The 27941-nt window shown below is 43.9% G+C and overlaps 1 protein-coding gene across 5 annotated transcripts in view; it reads right to left on the bottom strand.

Annotated features, from left to right (window-relative positions):
* Positions 1–27721, bottom strand: part of FAM169A (family with sequence similarity 169 member A) — a 63500-nt gene extending 35779 nt beyond the window's left edge. The window contains exons 1-4 of one of the 5 annotated variants that reach the window (XM_055123999.1): positions 26786–26923; positions 19657–19760; positions 2638–2772; positions 42–141 (exon numbers count right to left, since the gene is read on the bottom strand). In XM_055123999.1, coding sequence (XP_054979974.1) covers positions 42–141; positions 2638–2769 — 232 coding nt within the window. In that variant the 5' untranslated portion in view covers positions 2770–2772; positions 19657–19760; positions 26786–26923. Of the gene's footprint in view, positions 1–41; positions 142–2637; positions 2773–19656; positions 19761–26785; positions 26982–27151; positions 27420–27465 lie in introns of those variants that run through there. The other 4 variants (XM_055124007.1, XM_055123994.1, XM_055124017.1 and 1 more) reach the window with 4 other exon arrangements.
* Between the last annotated feature and the right edge of the window lie 220 nt (positions 27722–27941).

Genomic DNA, 27941 nt, shown 5'->3' on the forward strand with positions numbered 1-27941 from the left:
TAAAATTTTTTTAAAAGTGGGGGGAGGAGAGAAAGAGAGACCTGTGAGTGAGTCCTCAGGTGCAAAAAGAGCGAGGATTTTCTGGGTCTGATCGCCACCATAAAGAGGTACAAAGCCTACATTTGACAGGCTAATGGGAATCTGAAATGACAATTGATGAAAGATCAGTGAAGAGCTGGAAAAAAAAAAAAACAAGATGAGACATCATCATTTATCTAAATATTAAATGTCCTACACTAATGCTAGTTACATTTCATAGAAGTGTTTCTAGTATGGAAAAAAAAAGGCTTTTTGTTATCTTGGGGGAAGAAAACATTTATTTCACTTAATATTGCTGCACCTTTGAGTCAAAACAGAAAACCTAGGGCCAGGGCAGTAGCTGGCAAGGTGGAGAGCAAGCCCGGTATGTGTGAGGCCCTGAGTCTGATTGCCCGCAAGACTGCCAACGCCCACCATGACTCCAGGTGTGGTCCTGCAGGCCTCTGAGCACTGCTAGCCTGAGCACAGGGTCATCTATAAAACAAATGTTTAGAAAGTATAACATGGTCCATAAAGTCATTACAAAGTAACTATAATTTTTATCTAAGTCCAGCATTTCTCAAAGGGGAAGGGGATATGACCCCTACATATCCCCAGGATGTTGCCAGGAGGCTACATGTGAAAACTGCAAAAATGAGAGGCCACAGCATAAATCTAAGCTAAGGGGCCAACTTGCAGGACACAGGGGCCACAGCCAGGAAACAAGGTCTGAAGGGAACAAGGTTGGTGAAGAAAAGGTTGAGAAACACTGATTTAGTCCACTTTATGAAGAAAAATTCCATCTTCTAGCAGAAGACACCAGATAAATTTATTTAACGGATGAGATACATGAAAATCTTATTTTTTTCTGCCTTTTTTTTTTTTTTTTTTTTTTTTGCTTTTTGGGTCACACCCAGCGATGCTCAGGGGTTACTCCTGGCTTTGCACTCAGGAACCACTCCTGGCGGTGCTTGGGGGACCATATAGGATGCCGGGGATCGAACCCAGGTCGGCCATGTGCAAGGCAAACGCCCTACCCGCTGTGCTATCGCTCTGGCCCCTTTTTCTGCCTTTCTTAGTCCGACACTAGTTCTTCTCTTACAGAACAATGCTACAACTTAGAGCATTATGGAAAGTGGGTGCTGGAGAAGACTAAGTAGAAATCACTAACATTCGTGTCTTTTTCCAGAAGGAAAACCTGAGGTCTAGAGAATTATAAAATTTATCTACGCTCAGGTTCACGTAGCATTCTCTCTTGTGCTTTGCTGTTGGTGCTGCGTGAGGGTTGCTCCAGAGGTGCTGGGGAGGTGGGAGGCGGCGTCTGGCGCTGGGGGTCAGCCCCTGGGCTGCTGTAGGCTACAACCCTCTGAGCATCTCTCCAAACTGCCCTGTAATTCTGATGGTGCCAAATCTAATATTCTTCCTACCACAATATATACTGCAGCTTACTTGCTATAAATTTTTATTTTAAGATTTTAGTAAAAGACTCATGATACAAAAAACATGTAGTGATTTGCTGATTTTTAGAAAATTTCTAATCTCAAGGGCCAAGAGGGTCATGCCATGGTTTGGAAGCCAGCCGCTCGTGCTGGGGGGAAAGGCAGTTGGGACAGAGAAGGAGCCACTAAGGGGGCTGGAGCAATAGCACAGCAGGTAGGGCATTTGCCTTGCACGCGGCCGACCCGGGTTCGATTCCCAGCATCCTATATGGTCCCCTGAGCACCGCCAGGAGTAATTCCTGAGTGCAGAGACAGGAGTAACCCCTAAGCATCGTCAGGTGTGACCCAAAAAGTAAAAAGAAACAAACACAGAGTAAAAAAAAAAAAAAAAATGGAACCACTAAGTTGGATCACTGGAGGGACCTCCCAGGATGGGAGATGTGTGCTGAAAGTAGACCAAGGACCAAACATGACGACCTCTTAGTATGTATTGCAAATCGTAATACCCAAAATTAGAAAGAAAGTAAAAAGAATTGTACTTTCTACTTTCACTGGGAACAATGAAACTGGGAACAATCGTGGTGGAAAATGTGCACTGGTGGAGGGATGGGTTGCTTAAGCATTGTTTGTGACTGAAGCATAATCATCCAAGTTTGTAACTATCTCAAGGTGATCCAATAAAACTTTATTTTTCTTTTTGGGCCACACCCAGCGATGCACAGGGGTTATTCCTGGCTCATGCAATCAGGAAATACTCCTGGCAGTTCTCGGAGGACTATATGGGATGCTGGGAATCGAACCCGGGTCGGCCACGTGCAAGGCAAGTGCCCTACCCGCTGTGCTATTGCTCCAGCCCCTCAATAAAACTTTAAAAAATATTCCTATCACACAAATTTCAAATGTAAATCAGATTACCTCAATTATGTTAAGTATACTACCTACACTTTTAAAGACACAATAGCGATATTAAGTGATAACCTCATACTTGTAAAACTCAATCATGGCTCTTGAAGTCAACCAATATTTATTTATAATTTTATGAATAGTGTTCTAGTAAGTGAATACTCATCTGAATAATCTGCCAAATTTCAAAATGATTAATTTTTAAAGATAAAAATATGAGGATATTGGCTTCATATATGAATGCAACTGAAAAAAAAAGTAGATAAAAATACCTTACCGTAATGTTGAGAAAAGAAAAGCACTCAGGATTTTCAGGATCGCTACACCGAAGATCTGACAAATAATCTTCAGCAGAACTTTCTAATTCTTCATGACTGCAGTTATCTAGCATGTCCACGGGGAATGCCATGCTCTTTACCAAACAACATGAACAAAATATTTCAGATACAAAGTGCTATCTTCCCTTACCCATAGAAAACAATCTTTTATTTTAAAAAGAATTACTTGGGGAATGGAGGGAGAGGGGTGTTTGGGGTCATACTTGGCAGTGCTCAGGGATCACTCCTGGCTCTACACTCAGGGACCACCCTATATAGTGCCAGGGATCAAAAAAAACCTCTATCCTTAATAGCACTGTAAATCCTAGTACCTTGATTTTTAAAATTTTGATTTATGGGCGGGAGAGATAGTTTTATGGGCTGAGTGCACGCTTCAAAGCAAGAAGCCAGGCTTTAATCCCCAGCAACACATGCATCCCACCTCTATCCCAGCACCACCAGGAATAATTTCATCACCGACACACACACACACACACACACACACACACACACACACACACACACACAGAGTTTTAAATTTTTTCTAACCATGACAGAAAAAGCAAAATGTAAATATATGAAAATGTAAATAACAAAATGTTAATATCGCCAAAAGAGTGAAAGCATAATTACTATTACTTAAAAAAACATTAGAGGGGCTGGAGTGATAGCACAGCAGGTAGGGCGTTTGCCTTGCACACGGCCAACCGGATTCAATCCCCAGCATCCCATATGGTCCCCCGAGCACCACCAGAAGTGATTCCTGAGTGCAGAGCCAAGAGTAAATCCTGAGCATCGTGGGTGTGACCAAAAAAAAAAAAAAGCCAAAAACAAATATAATAATAATATTACAGTTTAGACAAATGTGGTCACACAAATGAAAAGCAATGTTTGAGGGTGGTTTTTCTTTTCCGTCCATGGTTACAGTAATGGGTCAAAGTGTAGTGTAGTTAGTGGATTTTAAATGCCAATGTCATGTTTAAAATGCATTTTATGAGCTGGAGAGATACTACAGGGCTTAGGGCACTTGCCTTGTACACAATGGACCCGGGTTGATCCCCAGAAATACATATAGTCCCTTAAGCATCACCAAATTTCCCTAAGCATAGCTGTGTGTGACCCCAAAAAATAAAAAACAAAACAAAATGCACTCTCCTGAGGCTGGAACAGAGAGTGCACTTCCTTTGCACGTGGCCAACCCTGGTTCAACCCCCAGCACCACCAGAAGCATCCCTAAGCAGAGTGCTCTTCCTGCCCTGCCCAAGCAACATGGGTAAAGGCCCAGTTACTCCCAAAATAATCAAGAAAATAAAATGCACTTTCCTCTTTTTTAGTTTAATTACTGGAAAACAAAGTCCTGGAGCTGAAGAGATAGTACAGTGGGCAGGGCACTTGCCATGCAGGCAGCTGACACGGGTTTGATCCCCAGCACTCCAAATGGTCCCCTGAGCAGAGCCAGGAGTAAACCCTGAGCACCACTGGGTGTGACCAAAAACAAAACAGAAAAGGAAGGGGAAAGACCTGTTTACTAGGAAAACTGATTCACCTGAATGAAGAACCTATTGGCACAGCCCAGATTCAGAGGATTTTAGCAGAGAAGCTACCTCAGATACCCAGGCTTTCCCCTGCCATCCTTTAGAGGGATGGAGAGGTCCTCCCTGTTCTCTCAGGCCCAGTTTCCCTGTGCCATTATCCTTCTTTTGGCGCTGTCAGATTATTAATATTTTATACATCACCATCAACACTTTGTTGCAGCCTGCCAAGCACCTCTATAGCTATTTCTTAATTCATCTAAAAATATCTCTTTCTCCACTGGTGGAGGGATGGGTGCTCAAACATTGTATGAAGGAAACACAAGCACAAAAATGTGTAAATCTGTAACTGTCCCCTCATGGTGATTCACTAATTAAAAAATAAATTAAAAAAAATCTCTCTCCCTTTCTCTCCCTCCCCCCCTCTCTCTCTTTCTCTCTCTCTCTCTCACACACACACACACACAATTTGGCTAGGTACACATTAACAAAAAATTATATTATTTCAATCATTTCTTGAATCAATCATTTCTGGACTGGAGCAATGGCACAGTGGTTAGGGCATTTGCCTTGTATGTGGCCAACCCGGGTTCGATTCCTCCATCCCTCTTGGAGAGCCCAGAAAGCTACCGAAAGTATCCCGCCTGCATGGCAAAGCCTGGCAAGCTACCCAAGATGTATTCGATATGCCAAAAACAGTAACAAATCTCACAATGGAGACATTACTGGTGCCCGCTCAAGCAAACTGATGAACAACAGGACTACAGTGCTACAGTGCTACAATCATTTCTAAGTGTCCAATTTAGTGGCCATAAATATATCTGAAACACTGTCCAATCATTGCCACTCTACATTTTCAAGATTTTTTTTATTAGTGAATCACTGTGAGGTACAGTTACAAACTTAAGAACTTTCATGTTTGCATTTCATTTACATCCCTCCATCAGTGTCCATTCTCCTCCACCAGTGTTCCCAGTATCCCCCACCACCACCACCACCCCAATCCCCACCACCCCACCCTGCCTCTGCAGCTGGGCATTCCCTTTTGTTCTCTCTCCTATTGGATGCTGTAGTTTGCAATTGAGGTATTGAGTGGCCATCAGGTTCGGTCTATAGTCTACTTTCGCACGCAGCTTTCAACCTGAGTGGGTCCTCCCAACATTCTCTACTAGGTGGTCCCTTCTCTATCTTAGCTGCCTTTCCCCCCAGCATGTGAGGCCAGTTTCCAAGCTGTGGGGCAGACCTCCTGGTCCTTATCTCTACTACTCTTGGGTGTTTGTCTCCCATTCTGCTGTCAGGAAAGATGAAGTCATTTTCAAGATTTTTTAATCAACAAAATTAAAACTAAGCATTATACAGCAATACCCTCTGCCTTCTTCTCTCAGAGTCCCTGATAATCACCATTTTCCTTTCTAGGAATTTGCCTATTCTAGGAATTTCTGAAGTGGAATCATTCAGTTATTATCCTTTTACATCTGGTTTATTTCACTTAGCATAATAATGGTTTCAACGTTCATCTACATAACATTATTAGAATCTCGGCTCATTACTTAGAAACATTCTATTCACCTATATCAAATATATGAAACACCCTATTTGATATACTAGATTAAACATTTTTCTAAACAGTATCACCAGGTCTGACTCTCAAACCAAAAAACTAAGAATAAACAACTATGGTATCATAACTGTACTAGTAATGTAAAAAACATGAGAAATATTTCCATAATTCTCAATACTCACATATGTCCTTTCTAAAATAGCTTGCTAATCTGTCCTTTAATTTTTATTACTAATCACTCTCAATGATCAATTTTATTGGCTAAGTAATCACCTACTTAGAAGATAAAAGAACCAGGAATTATTATAAATCAGAAAATTCTGTAGGCAGTATTTATGGAGAAGTGACAGTATACCAGCCTTTATAGGCCATCACATCAAAATATAAGGAGGTACTTCATCATCCCGTTCTATAGATGAAGAAACAGTTTTAGGGTTGATTAAAAAACTGGACCAGAGGGGACGGGGTGGAGCTATACTGGGATTCTTGGTGGTGGAATATGAGCACTGGTGAAGGGATGGGTATTCGAGCATTGTATAACTGAGATTTAAACCTGAAAACTTTGTAACTTTGTAACTTTCCACAATAAAAAATTTAAAAAGAAAAAAAAAAACTGGACCAACATCACACCACTAATGGGGCTAGAAAGTTAGAAATAGGACAATAAAATGTACTTTCCTATATAATTACTGGTATTCAATATGCAAAATTAGACAACACTGTTAGTGTCATAGTTTTAAAAAAGGTTCTTTTTAAAAGTATTGCCATAATAACCTCGTGACTTAAAATTCTAATCACATATTACCACCAGAAAGAACAGAGGCTGGAATTCCATGACCTGGGTTCCTGGGTCAGCTCTACCACGAATAAGCTCTGTGACCCAAAGCAATTAATTACTTACCCTCTTTAGACTTCTGTATTCTCATCAGCAATGTGATGCAACTGGACACGTTATTCCTGAGGAATAACCTCTAAACATCTATGATAGTTTATCTTAAAATATACCTAAATTAACTTAAAATTTTATTTATAGTGGTCCTGCTGCAATTCAGAGAGGCAAGAATGTTCAAACTCTGAAGAGCAATATAGGCTGCTATGATGAATCTTGTGCTTCTCCCCCCCTTACTGTTGTTTTAAAGCCTCTAGTCTATGTTACATAACTGGAAAGCTGTCAGACCAAATCCTGTCAAATACTTGATATGCTGCCCATGGAATGAACATCAAGGCCTAACTAGATTTTAAATGAATGAGAAGCTTAACCTAGTCTTAAGTGAACTAATTCATCAAAAATTTTACACAGAATGGATAATGAAGTGTAAAAAATGTCCAAATCAATTTATATATTAAACAAATGGTATGCTCATTAATCCTGGCTAACTTGTACAAAAACCTAATATTCAGACTTTACCTCAGAGCTCTAAAATTCCCTAACCTATTTTATGCCTCTTTCATAACTAGTTTTCTAGAAAAACATACTCTTTTAAAAAATGAAAGCTCTTAATGAAAAAAATATGAACAAGAATTAGAAAACAAATTCTTATTATGATTTTTTCTTCTTAATTCTAATTAAGAAGTTAATTAGATTTTAGGGAACAGTTAACTATATTCTTAAAAAGGGGGCCCATAATTTCTAAGTACAGTTCTTAAATGAAGATATTCTATAGGTAGTTCCTATTATTTGGGAGCTTCTAGAAAGATCAAGGGAAACAGAGAATAAAATATTTGTAACTGAAAGAGGTCTTTAAGGAAAAAAATCCTATCAACCAATCTAAGACATCATTCTCTCCTGATTGCTCCCTAACACCTACTTAGGTTATGTACTTGAGACATCGGCACAATCTTTTATACACACACACACACACACACACACACACACACACACCACACACACACACACACAATGATTTTAAACGGCCTGTTTAAGAATATTATGGGGGCCAAAGAGAGAGTAGAGGAGGGTTACGGTGGTTGTCTTGAATGTAGCGAATCTTGGTTCCATCCCCTGCACCACATAGGGTCCCCGTGACCCAAATACACCTGCTCCCCCAAGAATATTATGATGGTTCTCTTGATTCTTCCTTTTTATCTTTTCTCTCCAATATTACTTCCTTCATACTGCTACAGCAACTCAACTGGTCTCACTATCTTGTCTTTATTCTTCTATTATCTACTAGATTAACTCTTCTTTGTACGGAGTTTAAATACAACAAAAATTAAACCACTGAACAATAGAAAGCTGCAAGGCCCAAATAAGTATCTGGTGCATTCAGCAATTCTTTCCCATGATTGGTGAAAGGAAAAGCACTCAAATAGGGTAGGGGTCAGACTACCTCTAACTTATGGATATTGTACCAGCAATTTAATGAGGTTACTGGTTGATTCTTTTTATTTCAATAAGAAGCAAGAATGTGTTTCTGAAACAACCACTGAACCATCAATGGACTGTGTACCTGGTTCTATTCAAACACTACACACGGATTCTATTTTTTTAAAGGGTATTTTTGGTACTGGTGTTTATCTGTGGGGGTTATCTGTGGTACTCAAGGGCTGCAAGGCCAGCGCCTGTCTCTCCAGCCCCCAGATGGATTTCTTTGATAAAGGTTTTACAGCAACCCTTAAAGTGAGTGGTTTCCTGTGACTAAGATCTCCAAACCCGCTCAGATCGGGATTGAGCCTCCTCCCACCAGGTCCCCAGTTTTCCAGCAGCTTGGCAGTCACATCCACAAACTGCCCCTGGCGCCATGTAATCTCATCAATGGCCAAGACCCAGAGACTATAAACTAAATCTCCTGGAAGGGAGCACCACAGAATGCCCTGGCCCCGCACCAGGCTGTCTTCACTGGGGTACCTGGCGGGGGAAGGGGAGGGGGAGTTGAGTTTCCCTCCCTGCCCCAAGCAGAACCCCGGCATCTGAAAACCTCCAGAACCCAACCACTGCCATGACCAAGGCTACTCTCCACATGCTCAGACAAGCCTTACCCAAGAGGGCAAGAACCTCACCCAAAACAGGATGAACCTCACCGGACAGCGGACCAGTAGGAAAACCCAGGTATGCGGGAACCCGTGACTGAGATCTCCAAGCAGCCCACTTGGATCAGGACTGGGCCTCCTCCCCCAAGGTCCCCAGTTTTCCAGAAACTTAGCAGTCATACCCACAAACTGCCCCTGGCGCCATGTAATCTCATCAACAGCCAAGACCTGGAGACTATAAGCTAAAGCTCCCAGAAGAGAATGACACAGAATTTCCTGGACATTATATTCTATCCAAACAAGCAACAGAAAACAAATCATCTAGCATTGCCTTTTCGGCAGGTTTGAGTGGTGGTGAGATTGCTATCAAAATATCGAATATAACCAAAGTAGAGAGAAAACTTTGTCTGCCACACAGGCAAGGGAAGGGTTGGACCGGGGCTAGGGGGTGGGGGAATACTGGGGATTTGGGTGGTGGAAAATGTGCACTGGTGAAGTGATGGGTGTTTGATGATTGTATGACTGAGGTCAACCATGAAAACTCTGTAACTGTATCTCACAACAAATGAAAAGGGCGGAAACAATAGCACAGCAGGTAGGGCATTTGCCTTGCACAGGTCAGTCGACCCAGGTTCAATTCCCAGCATCCCATATGGTCCCCTGAGCACCGCCAGGAGTAATTCCTGAGTGCATAGCCAGGAGTAACCCCTGTGCATCACCAGGTGTGACCCAAAAAGCAAAAAAAAAAGGGGGGGGAGGGGATAATAATAAAATAAAATTAACATTCAGAATAGAATAAAAAAAAGTAATGTGGAATTCATGCCCAATTCAATCAGCTTAATCAATGGCTGAATAAACAGCAGTACTCCTACATTATTAAAAAGTGAGTGGTTTCCTTAGAACCACTCTAGTAGACAGGAAAGGTAAAAGACATAAAGTTAACTTGTTCCAGACACACGGTATTAGTGGCCGAACTGCTACTTTAATAGCTAGTATTGAAATCCAGACAGTCCGCTCTGATACCTGTCTGTCCATCACAAGCCCAATCTGGAAGAATAACACCTTGGAGCCCTAAAACCACTTCTATGAAGAGGAAATCTTACAAATTCTATTTCTGTATATGACAGTCTAATTCCTTCTTCATGTTCAGGAAAATGATCCAAAATCTTTCAAAAAATCATTTAAATGTGACAATACTGGGTATCTGACAGATCTGGGGGCTTGCAAGAAGCAAAACCCAGTCATATGGCTCAGGCTTTGTGCATGAAAAATGTGGCATATGCCAGTGAAGGGACTGTGCTCTGGAACCATATTGCAGGATTACTTGCTGTGTGAGCAAATTACTTGAACATACAGAGGAAAAGGATCTCTGGATAAGAAAGGAAAAGCATCATATGAGTAAAAAAAAGAAAGCTAGTCATTTGGAATATTACATTTTTTTATATGTAAGAGCAAAAAACATTGAGCAATGTGGTGGAATAAACCCAGAAAAAGCTCTGTGCTAAAACATAATCCCAAATCAATTCTGTATCACCAAAATTAAGCCTCATCCCCTCAAAGCCTGCTTTGCCCAAGAGACACATGCATCCGTATCTCTGAAGGTGCATAATCGCAACATGGAATAAACTCAGAGGTTTGGACAATGGGTGAAGGGAATCAAGAAAACAGAAGTAACAGTCCACCTTTCAGACAGAGGTGAAAGACTGAGCTGCTGGTCAACATCAAGCTCTGGGAGTGAATAAGACAAAACGGCCCCAGTGTTTCAGCTGGACCTCCAAGTTCCTTCCCTCTCGCCTCTGTAAGGGAATAAGCAGTGCAGCCATCCAAGCCCAGCCCTGAGAGCGTCTGTAATCAGACCTTTGGCTGGGAATGGTGAATTATAGAGGCCACAGAGGCTGTCTGGATCCCTCTGCTCTGCTCCCCTCCACCCTGCTCTGGCAGCACCGTGAAGAGATTAGGAGTTGGGATGCAGAAAATGTTGTAATATGTGAAGATTCAAATCATACCAAGGATCTTTTCTAGCCCAATGATCTGAGACTAAAACGAAAAAGAAAAGCACATTAAGCAATAAGCTTTTGGGGGGTCAAAAGTGGTTCAGGAGGTGTCTGTCTTGCATGCAACCAACCAGCTCTAATTCTTGCAACCATAGATGGTCTCCCAAACACGACCACGACCATGGGTCACTCCTGAGCACAGAGTCAGGACGCACCACCTGGTGTGGCAAAAAAATAAGCCCCAAACAGAAAAATACTTCTGAATAACAACTGGGTAAACCAACAGCACCAAAGGTGAAGGTCAGAGAGCTGGCACAGCAGTGAAGGTGCTTGCCTTGCATGTTGGAACACTGCACGCATGGAATCCTAGCCTGCGTCAATCCCAGCAACACACATGGTTCCCTGAGCTCTGCCAGGAACGATCCCCAAGCACAGAGCCAGGAGTAAGCCCTGAGCATCCCCAGGTTTGGCCGAAAATACCAAATAAACAAACCCAAAAGTGAGAAGGAAATAATAAAAATCAAAATGGAAATAGATGAAGTAGAAACATAAAGAATGATACCAAAGGTCAATGACAACAGGAGCTGATTCCCTAAATCAATAAAACTCATGATAAACTATCATGAGGCTCACCAAGGAGAAAGGAAAGCCTAATAATATGTATCCTAAGTGAAAGCGGCAGATATACACCATATGCTACAGAAATACAAAGCATCTACTATAAACAGCTATATACACACAACCAGGACAATCTGAAAGGAATGGAAACATTTTTAGAATCATACAACCTCTACAACTGAATCATATAGAAAGAGAAGGCTTGAATAGGTCTATCACAAAGAGAAATTGAAACAGTTATCAGAAGTCTCCATAAGAACAAAAGCCCAGGACCAGATGATTTCACCTATTAACTCTGCAAAACTTTAAAGAGCTAATACTCACCCTGCCCAAACTCTTCCCAAAAAGCAAAAAAGAAAAACAAAAAGAAAAGGGAGAGTGGGGGAATACTTCCAAACACATTCTATTGAAAGCAATTATCACTCTAATTCCCAAACCAGAAAAGGACAGCACAACAAGAAAACTACACACCACAGATCTGCTGAACAGATGCAAAATTCCTCAACATAATTTGGGCAAATTAAATGAAACAACAAATCAAAAAAACCGTTTCTTGTGACCACCTTGAAATTCATCCCAGAGATGTAAGGATGATTCAATACTCACATTAATTTATATGCTACATCAACAGAAATAAAGATAAACAGCATATGATCACACCATTAGATGCTGAAAAGGCGGCTGGCAAGATTCAACAACTACTTAAGCCAAAAAAATGCTCCACAACCTGGGACAGTGGTGGAGGGAAGGAGGGACTCTGTGGAGGTGTGGTGCTGGAACACTGCACGCATGGAATCCTAACATTAACAGTACTCATGAGTCCGCAAATAAAAAGTAACAATATAATAATAAGTTATTTTTTTAAACACTCAAGATCAAAGAGATAGCTCAGAGGGTTGGAACACATGCCACATGCTAAAGTCTGAGTTCGATCCCTAGCACCACATGGCCAAACAATGTTGGGTGTGGCTTGAGGCCCCAGCACTGAATCATCAGGCTGGACTCTACACACACACACACACACACACACACACACACACACACACACACACACACACACACACACACACACACACACACACACACACACACACACACACACACACACACACACACACACACCACACCCTGACTTAAGAATAGGAGAAATAGACACACAAAAGAATCTCCAAACTGAGCAGGCTGGACTCTACACACCAAGCAGCTTGCTGCAGAGATTCCTCCGGACTTTAAGCCAGGCCGACTTCACTGGGTGCCTCAGACAGGGGCAGGCGTCGTCCCTCCACCTGGCCTCCAAGGACCCCAGCGGCCGCCAACTTCCAGAACCCAGTGAGAAGTGCAGGTACACAGGGTCAAACTCCAAGCCTCAAGGGAAAGGGGATGAGCCGGTCCTTCTCAGCCCATACCCCCACCCTACCCCTGCGACTATGTGACATCTTATGCTATTCATAACAAGCAATACAAAAGAGAGTATGGGGGAGATTGTCTGCCAAGTTGGGGGGGGTGGGATGGGAGGGATACTGGGGACATTGGTGGTGGAAGATGTGCACTGGTGCAGGGTTGGGTGTTCAATCATTGTATGACTGAAACTCAAACATGAAAGCTTTATAACTGTATCTCATGGTGATTCAATTATAAAATTTTTTAAAAGTATGCAGAAATCAATTCCATTTCTTTATACAATGAATTTGAAAAGGGAGTTAAAAAACCAGTACCTCTTTTTTTTTTTGCTTTTTGGGTCTCACCTGGCGCTGCACACCAGTTACTCCTGGCTTTGCACTCAGGAATTACCCCTGGCAGTGCTCAAGGGACCATATGGGATGCTGGGGATCGAACCCCGGTTGGCCGCGTGTAAACGCCCTACCCGCTGTGCTATCGCTCCAGCCCAAAAACCAGTACCTTTTAAACTCTATCAGAAAATACTTAAAATACCTGGTAGCAAATGTAGTAAAGAAAGAGAACTAACAATATCAACAAAAATCCTATACACTGAAAAGTATCATACGTTACTAAAAGAAAAATAGAAGATGTAAAGAAATAAAGACATCCCAAATATCATATATATATGGGTTGGACGGTAGAAATTATTAAATGTGGCCATCTTACCTAAAACAATCTACAGAATCCAATCTCTATCAGAACATGAGTGGTACTTTTCAAGGAAACAGAATAAGCAACCATAAGATCTGTGTGGAACCCCAAAAGATACCAATTAACTAAAGCAATTCTCAGAGAAAAGAAGAAAAATGAAGGCAACACTCTTTGACTTTAAACAATGCAAATTAAAATAATGAGGTCCTGGAACAAAAACAGACACAGAGTCTAATGGAACAAACTAGAGAACCCAGAAAAAAACACACAAATGTGGACATCGATAAAGATGCCAAAATCCACAATGAGAAGGCTGGAGAGACAGTACAGAGGGTAAGGAGTGCACGTGACAGACCCAGGTTTAATTCCCAGCACCCCACATAGTTCCCAGAGCACTGCTAGGAGTAACTCCTGAGCACCATTGGGTGTGACCCCAAAACCAAGAAACAAAGACAATGGGGAAGAAAAGCCCTTCCCACAAATAATGCTGAGGAAAGTGGATTGCCACGTGCAAAAAGTATACAATTTGACCTCTATTTAACATTAGACACACAAATTAACTCAAAATGAACTAAAGACTTAGCTATTAGATCCAAAATTATAAAATATATTAAAGAAAAAAGTCATGGATGAGACATTTGCCGAGTCTACTAGCAAGAGAACCAACATTCAGAATAAACAGAACTACATCAAATTTTATCTGTGGTATTCATCATTCTGATTATGATGTACCGGAGTCTTTTTTGGGGTCTCTTTTAGCTGGTACCCTTTGAACCTCTTGGATCTGGATGCCTGCATTCTCCAGCTCTGGGAACTTCTCAGCAATGATGTCTTTAACTATTACTACTTCACTGGGGCTGCCTCCCTGTCCTTCTGGTACTCTGATGATTCTTACATTGTTCTTCTTAAATTCATCATACATTAGATCTCTTATTTGCCCTTTAACTATTTTGAGGTTTTTTTCCATTATTTGTTGTTGCCTGTATGTTTTCTACAGCTCATCTTCAAGCTCACTGATTCTGTTAGCTGTTGTCATTTTATTGCTGAGGGCACCCACTGAGTTTTTTATTTCATCTACCAATTCTTTATTAGTGACACTTCTGTTTGTAGCTTTCTTATTTATGCTCTCATTTCTTCCTGTATTTTATCGGTTGTCTGTTCCACTGTTTCTTTCATACCATTTTTTAATTTACTGGATGCCTGTTTCACCATTTCTTTGAGCTCATTGAACATCCTCAATATTTCATCTCTGAATCCTTTACTGGAGAGATTGTATTTCCGGGTATTCCGGATAAGCTCGGATGATGGTGATCTCCTTTTGCCCCTACAAGAATACTAACTTCCTCTTTGGTGCTTCTCTGTGATGCATGTGGGGCCTCTAGTGCAGCTTCAGGGGATGTGTTCTCTTACATTAGGCTAGTTCAGATTCTTCTGTTCACTGTTATTTGGGTGAGTTTTGGGAGTATTTTTATTGGAATAGGCTAGTGAACTATTGGCCTGATGTGTTTGGGATAGCCAGGCTGTCCTCGTAAGAATTAAGGAATGGAGGTTGAGATATGAGTCCAAAGCGCTATGAAAGGGAAAAATAACTGCAGCCACACCCCCCACCACTGCTGTACCTGTAGGAGAGGGGCCGTGTTGGATCAGAGTTCCACTTTTGGCACACTTCGAAAACTGCAGGAGTCATCTCTGGCATAAATGATCATGTGGGCACCTTAGCCAAGGACTACATCAAATTTTAAAGCATTTTCAGAGCAAAAGAAATCACTCCCCAAATACTGGAAAGGGTATTTGTATATATGCCAGATAAGTGGTTAGTGTTTAAACACACACATACACACACACACACACACACACACACACACACACACACACACGCACGCACACACACAGAACTCACATAACTTCACAACAAAAAGAAAAGCTGCCCAACCAAAAAAGAGGGTAGGGGGCAAAGACCTCAACAGATATTTCTCAAATAAAAAAACATAGAGATGTCCCACAGACACAGGAAAAATGCTCAATGTTGCTTCCTTATTATTTGGGAAACACAAATCTCACACAGGTGAGAATGGCCTATATCAAAATGACAGAAAACAAGTTTTGGCAAGCAAGTGGAAGGAAAAGAACCCAAGCACACTGCTGATGATGCAAACAGCACCTCTGTGGAAAACATCACAGACATTCCTTAAGAAAACAGGAGTAAGAAGTGGTCCAGGATACCCAGTGGCACAGTAAGTGCAAGGCGTACAGGTGCGCATGGGGCTGCAAGTTCAAGCCCTAGCCCAGTGTGATGCCAGCAGCATGGCCACCTGTGACCCTAGAAGCCACCATGGGGAATGTATTTTCCAGCATGCTGCAACCTCGTGTGTGACCAGTACAACCCTTCACTGATCCGGCAGCAAGTAACACAACCGAAAGTGTCTGAGCACCACAACCAAGTTCGGGAACTTGGTGAGCACCATAAACAAGCATGTGCAGCCCCTGGCCATTGCAACAATACAACAGAGGGAGAAGGATGGCATAAATAAGTTGAGGGGAAAAGGAAGGAATGAAGGAAAGGAGAGAGGAAGAGAGTAAGGTAGGGAGATAGGCAGGGAGGGAACTTTATGTGTTACAGTGACACCACTTCCAGACTTAGGAAAGGGCCTTTAGATAAACAGGATAGTGAAAGAGTAATGTAAAAGGTGTGAATGGACCCATACATCCAGAGCAGTATTATTCGCAACAGCCAGAATGTGGAGTCCACAGACAGTCAACTGGACAAAGCAGCCACGGTATATATACCCAATGGAATACCCCTCTGCAGTTATGAAAGATGAAATTGTGCCCTTTAAAACAAAATGGGATGGAATTCGAGGTGATTATGCCAAATGGAACAAGGAAACAAGAGGCAGTGACCATATATGTGTGGATGTGTGGACTATGAACTACTAGAGCAAACAGCATATCTAACAATACTCACTTCCAGACTCAGTGAAAACTCAAGTGGCTACCAGAAAAAAGACAAGGGAGGTAAAGAAAGACAAGAGGGCACATTCCGGTGGTGGAATGACACTTCAGTTTTGGTGGTGAGAACAGTGACAGGGCTTTCCTTGAAATTCCATTTGACTTTAAACCAATAACAAACCAATACAAAGATCAAAGATCCTGTTTTTTGCAGTGCTGGGAGTCAAATGCAGAGTCTCTCTCTCTCACACACACACACACCAGGTAAGTACTCTATCCCTGAGCCACATCTGCAGCCTGAAAGACATGATCTCCAAACTATAACCAATATGTCCCCAAGAGTTGAGATCCTTAATAAAATGGTTTTTTAAACAAAGAGGCAAATATGCCATAGCAAGAAGAGTCAACTCAAAAAACAAGGAAAACAACTATCAAAAATGCTTTAAAAAAACCTACCTGCATAAAGTCTTCTCAAACCAATTAACTGGGTCAGAGAGATGGTTCAACAGCCGAACACATGCTTTGCACATAGGAGGCCTGGGTTTGACTCCCAGCACCACACAGTCCTCATAACAACACTGGGAAAGCCCCTGAGCACCGCAGAGTATGGTGCAAAACTAATGTAACAATAAATAAAATTAATTCATTCAAGAATTAGAATATGTTCACATGTACAGAAAGTGACATGGGTGCTGGAGAGAATATGGTATGTAAGGCACTGGCCTTGCACATAGCTGACCCAGGTTCCATCCCTGGTACTACATATGGTCCCCTGAGCACTTTCAGGAGTGGCCCTAAGCACAAAGCCAGGAGTAAGCCCTGAGGACTGCCCAATATGTCTCCTACCTCACCCCTCCCCAAAAAAATAATTCAGAAAAAGATATGGAATAATGATCACACACCATATTGTTAACAGCAGTTATCCTAGATAGGGGAGGAAGCCCTCAAAGAGAAGGCACATAGGGGGCTCTGTTTAGGCTCCTTCCGCAGACACTCATCTGGGTGCACTGCCACTCTAGGATGCATCTAAGGCAACGTTTAGGTCACATTCCTGCATTTGATGTCCAACAGAGACAGAATGTGATTTTGAGGGGGGAGGGAGGCGGGGGATTTCTCCCTTGGGAAGGTAAAGGGGAATACATATAAGACTTTAGCAAAAATGTGACAATGCACATTAAGTGACCACAAAGGAATGAATGCTAAATACTCATCTTACTAGCTCTACACCATGAGCAGAATAAAGAGCTACTTACACTGCTGGCATACCTATGTCAAGCTTAAGAATAAATTAATCAGGGGCTGGAGCAATAGCACAGCGGGTAGGGCATTTGTCTTACACGTGGCCGACCCGGGTTCGATTCCCAGCATCCCATATGGTGCCCTGAGCACCGCCAGGAGTAATTCCTGAGTGCAAACCCAGGAGTAACCCCTGCGCATCGCCAGGTGTGACCCAAAAAGAAAAAAAAAAAAGAATAAATTAATTGGAGATGTTTACAAGAAACAGAAATGTGCTTATAAATTAAACTTCCATTTGACTGAAAATAACAACTTCCATTTGACTGAAAATAACGCCATTGCCTGCAGAATACATCAGCAACACCAGGACATTAAATCTTCTCATTCCTTTTGTCTGTAGGCCCTTGGAAAGAGCCACCTCAATACCAGATTAGCTAACATTTTATAATCTCAGACAAGCAGTTTTCAAAACCCAAAAAAGACAAATCAGGAACTGTTTATATGAATATGCTACAAAATATTACCCTCCACTGCAAGCTTAGACAATGCAAAATTCTTTTTATTTTTTTACCTTGCCTCCTTACCACATTAATAAGCAGGGGTTTGGAACAGGAAACCTCCAGGATATAGGCAACTCTTAGTAGAAATGAAATAATTCAAACCCCTTTACCTATTTTTTAAAACAAAATGCCAGATGCTTGTTGCATTTAAAACAGTGAAAGTTGCCTTCATTTTGAAGGAGTTGCACAACACAAACAAAAGCCGATGTGTTGTTTTGGCTAATAACGGTTTGTGAACTATTCTGCTGAGTCACAATCCCTCCAGCAGCATCACTGGAAGATTCAGCACCACCTCAGACAGGAGATCCTCGAAGCTCCCCAAGCAACAAAAGCAAAGGCTGCCAGTATCTGCAGAGAATCATCAGGACTGGGACTGGGAAAACCCGGCAGTCTCTGATCCATAGACAGTCATTCCTTTTTCCCTTCCTGGCCTCTCCAATTCCGCAGTTCCAAGACCCCAGACACATACTTGTGCAAACCCCTTGCAAATCCAGATGCAACTACTTTTCCAGGTTATTTTGTTGTTGTTTTAACTCTCATTGGCAACAGTCTTGCAGGAAAATAAGCACAGTCTTCTGACTCCATTATGTAGCCACTAACTCAAGCTTGTAGCAATAAACCACTCATCTAGTTTTGCTGCCTGATGAAAAGCAACAGGTGGTCTTTCCATAGGCAGGGCAAGAGCAAGGTCTTCCAGAAAGAGAATGCAGAAATAGAAGCCCAGAGAGCAAGCTGGGAAATAAGGACATGAGTTCCCTGGGGAATTCCCATGTTTAATGGGCAGTGGGAGGAGAATTAACAAATACAGATAGAAGATAAAAGGCCACAGGAAAAGTCTGGACATAACTCAAGACAAAAAAACAGGGGGCGGGGCTGGAGAGATAGCACAGCGGGTAGGGCGTTTGCCTTGCACGCGGCCGACCCGGGTTCAAATCCCAGCATCCCATATGGTCCCCTGAGCACGGCCAGGGGTAATTCCTGAGTGCAGAGCCAGGAGTAACCCCTGTGCATCGCCAGATGTGACCCAAAAAAGCAAAAAAAAAAAAAAAAACAGGGGGCTACTTAAGGATGACCTTCAGCAAGATAGTCAAGTCTGTACTTTGAGACAATTCATACAATAACCGCATTTAATAGGTTGGTTCACAGAACTAAAAGGACACTCACTGGCAGACTTTTGGATACCTTGTGCATATGTTTTTTTAAGACTCTTCATATGGCAGTGTGAATTATTTTTTCTTTAGCTGTCCTATCAAACTCAGAGCTGCAGGGAAACAACTCCGAACTCCCTGTCCCCACCCCCCACACCACCACCACCAAACAGAGCTAGGCAAAAAGTGGGGTTGGATGAAATGACCTCTGATGTCTCTTGTAACTAGTAACTTAAGCATCTATACTTGATTACGTGAAGAAAGAAGAGCATAAGAGGATCTTAATTTAGAGAGAGGTATATCATTAAAAATTCACTTACAATTTTCTTTTAGAAGCCTTTGCAGTAGTGGGAGCCTGACAATTTGATCCAAGTGGTACCGTTGGTCCAGTAACTTGGGATTTGGCAGGCTGCACCCGGCAGTGCTGGGGGCAGAGGACGAGCATTTGGTTATGCTCTCGTCATATTTTACGACAATAGACTATGACTGCTTGCTTACCTTGCACCAGGCACCATGCTTACCACCCTCTATACAATCTCACTTATGCCTCAAAATGACCCCAGGAGGGAGAGACCAGAGAGAACAGAACCACAGGCAAAGCACTTGCCTTGCATGGTTTGATTCCAGGCACCCCACATACCCCCTAGCACCACCAGGAATGATCCCCGAGCACTTCCCGTATGACCCTAAAACAACAAAAATGACCCTAGGTTATTTTTACGTACATTGTCCTAATGAGAAGCCTCAAGGGTGTCGCTGTTAAGCTGTCTTATTTCACACGGTAAATTGTCCAAGTTCATACAAGTAGCAAGAGGCAGAGTCAAGACTGTAAGTCTATGCTACTGGCCGCCAGGGAGATGTGATCAAGTGGCCAGGTTGAGACAAAAGGACAACATGGGCAGGATGTCTGTTTATACAATTATAGAAAATATATCATAAGTCATATTATTCAATTACTCCTTAGATTCTTTTAAATTAGGAAAAATCCTCCCTTCCGATGTTAGGTGCCTGTACTAATTGCTATGATCCAGCATCTGAATTGTGGAATGGTCATGACACCAGTAAATATATAACCACCTATATTTTTTTTAAATAACTAGAAGAGAAACAAAATAACACAACTACAACACATTTCTTTAATATGCTACTCCAAAATAGCACTAAGAAAGTGAAATGTACGAGGTGGCAGTATAGGGGCCAGACCAATAGTATAGCAGGTAGGGCCTTGTACATGGCTAACCAGGGTTTAATCCCCAGCAGCCATATAGTCGGCGGAGCACTGCCAGGAGTAATTCCTGAGTACAGAGCCAGGAGTAACCCTGAGTGTCACTGGCTGTGACCCCAAAAGACAAAGTTTTAATTATCCATTAATTCTTTTCTATAGTAAGCACAAAAGCAGGCTACTGGGGCCAGAGAAGTAGAACAGAGATTAAAGCACTTGCCTTGCACTGGCTAACGTGGGTTCAATCCCACAAGCAGCAAGAGGAATCCCAGAGGAGGAGCAAGGAGTAATAAGCCCTGAGCACCACCACGTGTGGCCCCAAAATCAAACCAAACAACAAAAAACAAGATCTTGAGGTTTACATATGAGACTCAAAATGAATCATGGGCAAGTTATTTTCTTTTCTTTTGAATTTAATCTCAGAGAGGGCTTCATTATTATTAGGTTTATGACAGTCCAGGTTCAGAGATGGGAAAGTATCCCTGCATTCATCATGGGTCACACAGTAATCTGCAGTTTTCTATTCCATTCTGAAAGTCATGCTTTAGAACAACTACATGGAATAACTGGAATGCTTCCAGTAGAGAGCCACTAAGATTGTCAAGTACCTAGAAACCGTGGTATGGTAGATGAGGAATGGAACCGGGAGAAATTAGTAAATGAAGTCCTGTTGGGAACGGTCCCCTCTCTCTCTCTCTCTCTCTCTCTCTCTCTCTCTCTCTCTCTCTCATACATAAACACACACACACTCACGTTTCTCTAAATAAAACTATTTTATGTTTTGAAAGTGGGAATTTCAAACCAAAAATTCTACCTATAAATAATCCCACATAAAAATGCAGACCAACCAGATTGGAAAAGCAGTCTTAATGACAACTGACTCTCCCAATTCCAGGAGGACCATTCTCTGCCCAAAGTTGTAAAGGTACAAGAACTTCCCTGATCTCCTAATCTCCATTCAAAATCAGTATAAAAATTCTGGAAAAGAAGATGACGAGCACAATTTCCAGTCCTCAGATGAGTAGTTATACATCTGAAATTAGAAAACTACAGGGGGCATTTAAAAACCTACTTCCTCTTCTCTTTTCCTTTTTCTTTTCCTCTATTCAGAAAAGGTACTCAGATATAAAAGTTTTCTCCAGATAAAATTCATTCAGAATCACCTCCAATTATTTTCATGGTTTGGAAACATACCAACAAATGGGATTTAAAATTAATTTGGGGACAGAGACCAGAGGTAGAGCTTCTGACTTGCATGTGTGAGATCCTGGGCTCAATCCCCAGATAATGATGTAGGCAGGCAGGCAAGAAGGCAGATAGGGAAGGTCCTTTGCCAAGGCAATGGCAGTAAATTTCCTGGGAAGTAATAACCCTGGAGTTACTAAAGCCTCATAAGACCCTTATCTATCACCAGCAACAGACCCAGAGAAGCTCCAGCAGAAACAAAAGGCCAGGAAAGGAATTTCTTGGAAGACTATCACCACTCCCAAACCGCCCGCCGCCCCGCCCCCCCCCCCCCCCCCCCCCCGCAATCTCCTTAGCTAGGAACTTTTACCTAGGTAGAAGCCCCACTTGGGTGCAGGTTGGAAAAACCCTAAAAAGCCACCTTGAACAAAGGAAGGGCGCACATATGCTGGCCGAGCCCATGTGCTGCTTGCGCCCACGTGGCCCAGCACATGTGGCGCCTGCATCTCCCCTGAGATGTGTACTTTCATGCTTTCATGTCTAAAGCTGGGATGTGTGTAGAGGCTCTCTCTGCCCTTGGAGAAGCCGGGGTTCTTTCTTGAGCACGTTACTCTCCACTCTCTCCCACTTTCTCTTCCTCCTTCCCTTCAAAGCCTCCAAATAAAATCTGTTTTACTTCTCTGCTTGTCTACTCCTGAAACTCTTTTCTGTGAGGGGAGACAAGAACCCAGTAACCCTGAGTCCCAGATGGCAGAGGTGTATCAAGAGAAAGTAACCATCTTTCTGCTCCCTGCTTCACATAAGCTACCCCTGGGGCCCACCGACATCAATCAAAAGAAATCAATTTCAAGTACTTTATGTATTTGAAATTCAAATATAGCCGCCTTTTGCTACATTGATCCTTTTTCTCCACTAGAAACCGGGCAAGATTTAAAATTAGAAGACTAATTCTTACTCTAAGACCCCGAAAGATCTCTGTGTCCTGAGCACAATGGTGGGGCCCCCTAACAGAAACAAACAAGCAAACAAAACCCTAATCTACAGAGCCCCTGGACATCTCCACAACACAATCAAGGGTGATGTAGGCAGGTAGATAGGGAAAGGCCCTTGGCAATGAAACTTAGATTAACAAAGTCTCTGGAAAGGAGAATCTTAAGACTGATCCACCTGTGGATTCAGAAAACAAGACTGGATAAGACCATCAGCAGACCCTGAGGAAGTTGGACCCCACCCCATGAAATACCTCAAACTCTCAGACCTCTCCCTTAATCTGATTAAAATGTGATCCAGCCTGAAAACCATCACCACTCCCAACCTCCCTGGCAACCTCCTTAGCAACGAACTTTTACCTGGAAGAAACCCCACGTGGGGACAGGTTGAAGAAACCCTATAAAAGCACCTTGAACAAAAGAAGGGAGCCCATGTGCTGCTTGCGCCCACGTGGCTGAGCACATGAGTTGCCCACATCTTCCCTCTTGAGATGTGTACTTTCATGCTTTCATACTTTTGTGTCTAAAGCTCGGATATGTGTAGGGGCCCTCTCCACCCTTGGAGAAGCCCAAGTTCTCTCTTGAGCGAGTTACTCTTACTATTCTCTCTTCCACTTATCCCTTCCTCCTTCCCTCAAAAAGCCTCTAAATAAAATCTGTTTACTTCACTGCTTGTCCCATCCTGAAATTCTTTTTTTTTTTTTTTAATTTTAATAATGATGTGCATTTTATTCCAGAAGGTATAAAACAAGATGATAGGCACTAGTTTTATGGGTCGTAAGAATAATTGAAGTAGGTTTATATTTTTTAATAATAAATTAAAAAGTAATACTTAAAATATCAATTATAAAATTATGTGTATTTCTTATTTCTAAAAATTTTCCAACACTTTATTTATTTTTACATAATATTTAAAATATATACAACATAGTTTTATGTAGCAAAAATACAAAATATTTGACTTCTATCTCCAATATATTAATTTCCTAATTTTTCCACATTTAATGGTGTAAAATAATAATGCTTTTTATCATTTTTTAAATTGTTAATATAAATGCAAGATTAAGAATTTTTCACACCAAAGAGTCATCATATTCTCCAAGCAAGATAACATAATTGCTAATTATATGCTTTCAATGGGGAATTATCACTGTTTTAATTTTCTTTTTTTTTTTTTTATAATTTATTTATTTTTGATTAGAGAATCACCGTGAGGGTACAGTTACAGATTTATACACTTTTGTGCTTATACTTCCCTCATACAAAGTTCGGGAACCCATCCCTTCACCAGTGCCCATTCTCCACCACCCGTAAACCCGGCGTCCCTCCCACCCTCCCCACTCCCATCTCCCCCCCACCCCACCCTGCCACTGTGGCAGGGCATTCCCTTCTGTTCTCTCTCTCTAATTAGCTGTTTGCAATAAAGGTGTTGAGTGGCCGCTGTGCTCAGTCTCTAGCCCTCATTCAGCCCGCGAGACAAGAACCCAGTAACCTTGGGTCCCGGGTGGTAGAGGCGGTTGGGGAGAAAGTGACCGTCCCCGCTTCACTTAAGTCACCCGTGGGGCCCAGCGACATCAAGGGTACAGGTACAGGAAATGTGTTTGACTGGAACTTGGGCTGAACTTGCTAGAAAAAACATCTGGCAATCCCAAGATACTAGGAGCATCTGCCATCCCTAGCAGAAAATCTTTGCCAATTTAAAAATTCCTAAAACAAAAGTCATCTTTCAACAACCAATGTTCATTTCGCCCTTGTAATTCTCTCCACAGGGCATGTCACTGATGAAGACACAGCATTTCTGATATTTAAAAAATTTTAACCTCAAAAATATTTGTGGAGAAGCAAAAGACCCCAAATAGCGTCATTTATGCTAAGTTTCCAGTCACCAAACAGGACATTTCCGGTTTCCCAGAATGAAATCTTAAACTGGTCAATCAGGAACCTGCTGGCCAGCCCCAGAGAGGTTAAACGCCTAGGTAACAGGCCCTTCAGGAAAGTAGTCTTGCAAATTCCTTTCTCCTCTCCCTCCCCCACTTTCTCTGCCACCAGTAAAACTTCTGGTTACCACTCCCTTCTGGCCATAAAAGTCATTTGTAGGGGGGCTGGAGCGATAGCACAGCGGGTAGGGCGTTTGCCTTGCACGCAGCCGACCCGGGTTCTAATCCCAGCATCCCATATGGTCCCCTGAGCAACGCCAGGGGTAATTCCTGAGTGAAGAGCCAGGAGTAACCCCTGTGCATCTCCGGGTGTGACCCCAAAAAAAAAAAAAAGTCATTTGTACCCTTCCTCTAAGCTATGTGAATTAAACTGGCTGTCTCTCCAATTTATATCATATTTTTTCCCTAATAAACTCTTACCATGTTTCCTCTCTGACACTCCAAATATTACATTGTAATATCTTTCTCTGAACCAGAATTAAGCCCTTTGTTTGATACCCTCTGTGCCGTGACTAGCAAAAGGATACCCTTGGTACCGATCCAAATCCTTCAGAGGATTAGACAAATATGGAATCTCTTAGAACCTAAAGCATCTTAGGTTGCTAATCACTCTGTGGGTCAATGTTGCTATTCATACAAGTTACTTCTAAATGCCCTAAACCCATGCTCAACATACACCCAAAGAATGGATTCCATTATAACTGCAACAAGCTTCCAGTGAAAGGATTTGTTACTTTGCCTTTCTTTCTTTGTAACTGGCAGTCTTAGCACAAAAAGTTCTTCCCTTGGCTCATCCCTCGTCCCCAAATTATAAACTAAGCAAACCTTAAGAACAGAAACTTCATCTAAGTCTGGGCCAGATCGTCAAACATCTTTCTTCGTCTAAGAGAAAAACAAAATGTAGTTTGTAACTAAAATCTGTTGCTCTTTGGGGAGGGTGCAATGTAACGCAGATAAAGCTTATCCAACCAAGCCAGATGCACCTGAGGGCCCAAATGTACATTATGCAACCTCCAGGTCCCAATATTTTAATCCCCATCTGTGATGCAGAAATAAAACATCAAAGATAAATAAAATCCACTATATCTGTACCTTAGATGCATGGGGGTGGGGTGGGGGATAATTTCCAGGAATCTCCGAAAGATCCAATTGTGTGGAGGTCCCAAAGATTCACAAACCAAACTTTTCCTTTAAGCAACCAGTCCCCCTGCCCCCCACCCCCTTTTTAACCTTTCCAACCCCCCTAAAAATTTTCAGCGTTATTTTTAAGGTCTTGAAAGAGATTTCGCAAAGGGGGGGAGGGTTGAGGTGAAGACCTGCCTCAGGTGTTCAGGTCCCATCTACCCGGGAGAAAGCTACCCACGCCCATTTCCAGAAGCGGAGCGGCAGGGAAGACGCCTCATCCTTTCTCCCACTAGAAAATAACGGGAGTAAATGGACTCCAGCTCCCGGAGCTGCAGACCAGCCTAGGCTTCACGCATCCATCCCGGGGACGCGGGCCTCGACATGTCTTTCTTTGGCCGCACGGGCAGTTCGGAAATGGAATAAAACTGCGATGGCCTGCATTCTAGAAGAGAATCGAGTACAATGCCGAGGCGGAAAAGGAGCTGGCGGGGTGGGGGAGGTGGTCGGGATGCCTTCGGGGAAGCACCTGGGTGGGGGGAGGGGAGATGAAGCCGAGTGTAAAAGGCCCTGGGGCCACACACACACACACAACACACACACACACAACACACACACACACGCGCGCGCGCGCGCGCCGCGGCCGCCCCACGCCCCTCGCTCTAAGGCGGTCGCAGAAAGCGGGGCGCACGGGGAGGGGGCTCTGCAGGCTGCGGCGAGGCGGAGGCCAGCACCGGGGAGCATTCCCGCACACAAGATGGAGGCGCTGCCACGGCGGCCCGCACACCTGGGGGCGCGCCCCATGCCTCCCGGGGGGCTCCGGCCGGCCGCCGCGGGTGCCCGGAGGTGCGGGCCGCACGCCCCCGGGGGCCCGGGCCCGCGCCGCCGCCAGCCGCGGGGAGCGCGGGGGAGGGGGCTGGGGGCCGGCAGCCCCCCGCGGGGCCAGCCCGAGCCCCGGCTCGCCCACCCCCGCCGGGCCGCGCGGCGCACTCACCTCGGACGCGCCCCCGGAGGCCGCGGGCAGGAATGAATGAGCGAAGGATGGGAGCCGCCGCCGAGCCGGCCGGTCCCGGCTAGCCCAGGGCGGGTGCGGCGCCTGCCCCTCGCCCCGCACGCCGGCCCGGGTCCGGCGCAGCCCACCGTGCCCTCCGCCGGCGTGACGCACTGGCGCCGCAGCGCCTCCAGCCGTGCCGCCGCGCCCGCGCCCCCCGCCGCGCCGCCCCGCCCGGGCGCCGCCTCCCCGGGGCCTGCCGGCAGGTGCGGGCTCAGCCAGCCGGGGGGCGCCCTTCCGCGCCCGCGCGCCCCCCCTCTCCGGCCGCGACGCCCCAGCTCCCGGCCAGGCCGGCTCTCCCACACTGACCCGGGGCCGAGCGCTACGAATCGGTGCGGGAAAGCTTGCGGGGACGGGCACGCGGCCTTGGCCTGCGCCTTTCCCGTCCGCAGAGGCAGGATCGCCCGGGCACACCCCCACGGAACTTTCTCCTCCGGCCGGGACGGAGCCCCGGGCCCGGGAGGCCGCGCGAGCCGCGGACGCGGATGCTGATGCTGATGCTGAGGATGATGCCTCCAGCCCGTTTGCCCTCCTGGAGCCACGGCCACCACAGAGGATGCGAGGGGGAACGGGCGGTCCAGGGCTCTCGGTTCACAAGGCTGCACGCGGCCCAGAGTCCGTACTTGCATCCCGGGAGGGCACGGAGCCTCCCGATTGCTGCGTGGACCGTTCGTTCTTCTTTCAGAATCTAGCACGCGCCGGCTCATCCAGAGGGACCGCGGGCTCCACCCTGCTTCCCTCCCCCTTCCTTTGCCCACTCACGCGCCTTCCGCCTTAGCCGGCAGGGTCCTCTCGCTAATTTCACTCGCTGGAGGGGAAAAGAAAAAGAAAAAATCAGGTTCTCTGCTCTGCAAAGCGTGGTAGGTTTTCTTAAAAGCCATGAATGCGGTGATTTAAGTATATTGAATAAATGTGTTGAACAATAGTCGTGTGGCTCATTTTAAGAGTTTCTTTTATCCGTCAACTAGCAAATAAGCCCATCCAAAAGCAGAGGCAGTGTCTTCAGTTGATGGAGATAAATTTGAAGTCGCATCTTTTCTTTTACAAGAAAATATTCAGTAATCACCACTCCAGACCTTCAAGGATTTACTAATGGTTG

Source organism: Sorex araneus, chromosome 1 (assembly GCF_027595985.1).
Source record: "Sorex araneus isolate mSorAra2 chromosome 1, mSorAra2.pri, whole genome shotgun sequence".
NCBI classification, from domain to species: Eukaryota; Metazoa; Chordata; class Mammalia; order Eulipotyphla; family Soricidae; genus Sorex; species Sorex araneus.